This window comes from Mizuhopecten yessoensis, unplaced genomic scaffold (assembly GCF_002113885.1).
Source record: "Mizuhopecten yessoensis strain PY_sf001 unplaced genomic scaffold, ASM211388v2 scaffold706757, whole genome shotgun sequence".
Lineage (NCBI taxonomy): Eukaryota > Metazoa > Mollusca > Bivalvia > Pectinida > Pectinidae > Mizuhopecten > Mizuhopecten yessoensis.
Window position 1 is genome coordinate 1 of NW_018475291.1, and position 971 is coordinate 971.

Genomic DNA, 971 nt, shown 5'->3' on the forward strand with positions numbered 1-971 from the left:
ATTATACAGCAACTCTGTTACCTCATCAACTCAAACAAACTTTATCATCTGTCTGGTATGTATCACCTGTTACAGGATAGAAAAGTCCTAAATTTGACTGTTCCCAAAAGTTTATCTTTGTATGAGAGAAAAAAGCAAATAACGAAACGTTAAACATGTATTGTTGTGTTTTGTAGAGGCCTTGAAGGGTATGGAGGCTGTAGCAGAACATATCAATGAAATGCAGAAAATTTACGAGGAATATGGTGCTGTGTTTGACGAGCTCTCCCGCATGTTCAGAGATCTTTACCCTCATAAAAAGGTAATCAGAAAGGCTTTGTTGTTCTAGCACCAGTTAACAATCTACTATAGGTATCAATTCTTACAGAATTTGTCATACAATTGATTCTTCTATATTACTTTTGAGTGTGTGGTTTTTGGGACTTGAAGGATTGTTACTCTAAGCTTGCTTTATAGTTATTATTGTTGTAAGAAAAAGTAGACAGTATGTTTTCAATAGAAATAACTCTATCCTTAGGCGGTGGAGCTGAGTGTCGGGGAGCTGCAAATGTACGGAACGGTGGAGTGGTGCAATATCTGTGATAGTCTGGGCAAGATAAAGAAAGGCCTCGATCTAGAGAATATCATATTTGTCTTCAAGTCAGCGGTGGTGTTCCTGTGTCGAGAGAAAGTCAAGAAAAAGAAGACAAAGGTAACCCGACTGAAAACTGTTTGTTTTGAAGACAAATGTATTGTGGTTTTCATCAATATTTCACTTTTGTGAAGATAGAAAAGTATTGTGGTTAACCAGTATCTAAGAAGTGAGTAACCTCCCATACATACCACCAGGTATATAAAAATCTTAAGACAAGGGGACTCCCCAGCCACATCATTGTTGCATATATGATAGAGCCAACAGGGTATGGGGGGGGGGGGGATTCTCCCACCTCTGTACATGAAACATTAATAATAAAATAGGGGAATCTCAACCC

At 38.1% G+C, this 971-nt stretch overlaps 1 protein-coding gene across 1 annotated transcript; it reads left to right on the top strand.

Moving 5' to 3' along the window:
- The first annotated feature begins 181 nt into the window (after positions 1-181).
- LOC110440755 (protein still life, isoforms C/SIF type 2-like) lies at positions 182-846 on the top strand. Its single transcript, XM_021483900.1, has 2 exons — positions 182-301; positions 518-846. The coding sequence occupies exons 1-2, from the start codon at positions 191-193 to the stop codon at positions 761-763; spliced, it is 357 nt and encodes a 118-aa protein (XP_021339575.1). The 5' UTR covers positions 182-190; the 3' UTR covers positions 764-846.
- Positions 847-971: the final 125 nt, after the last annotated feature.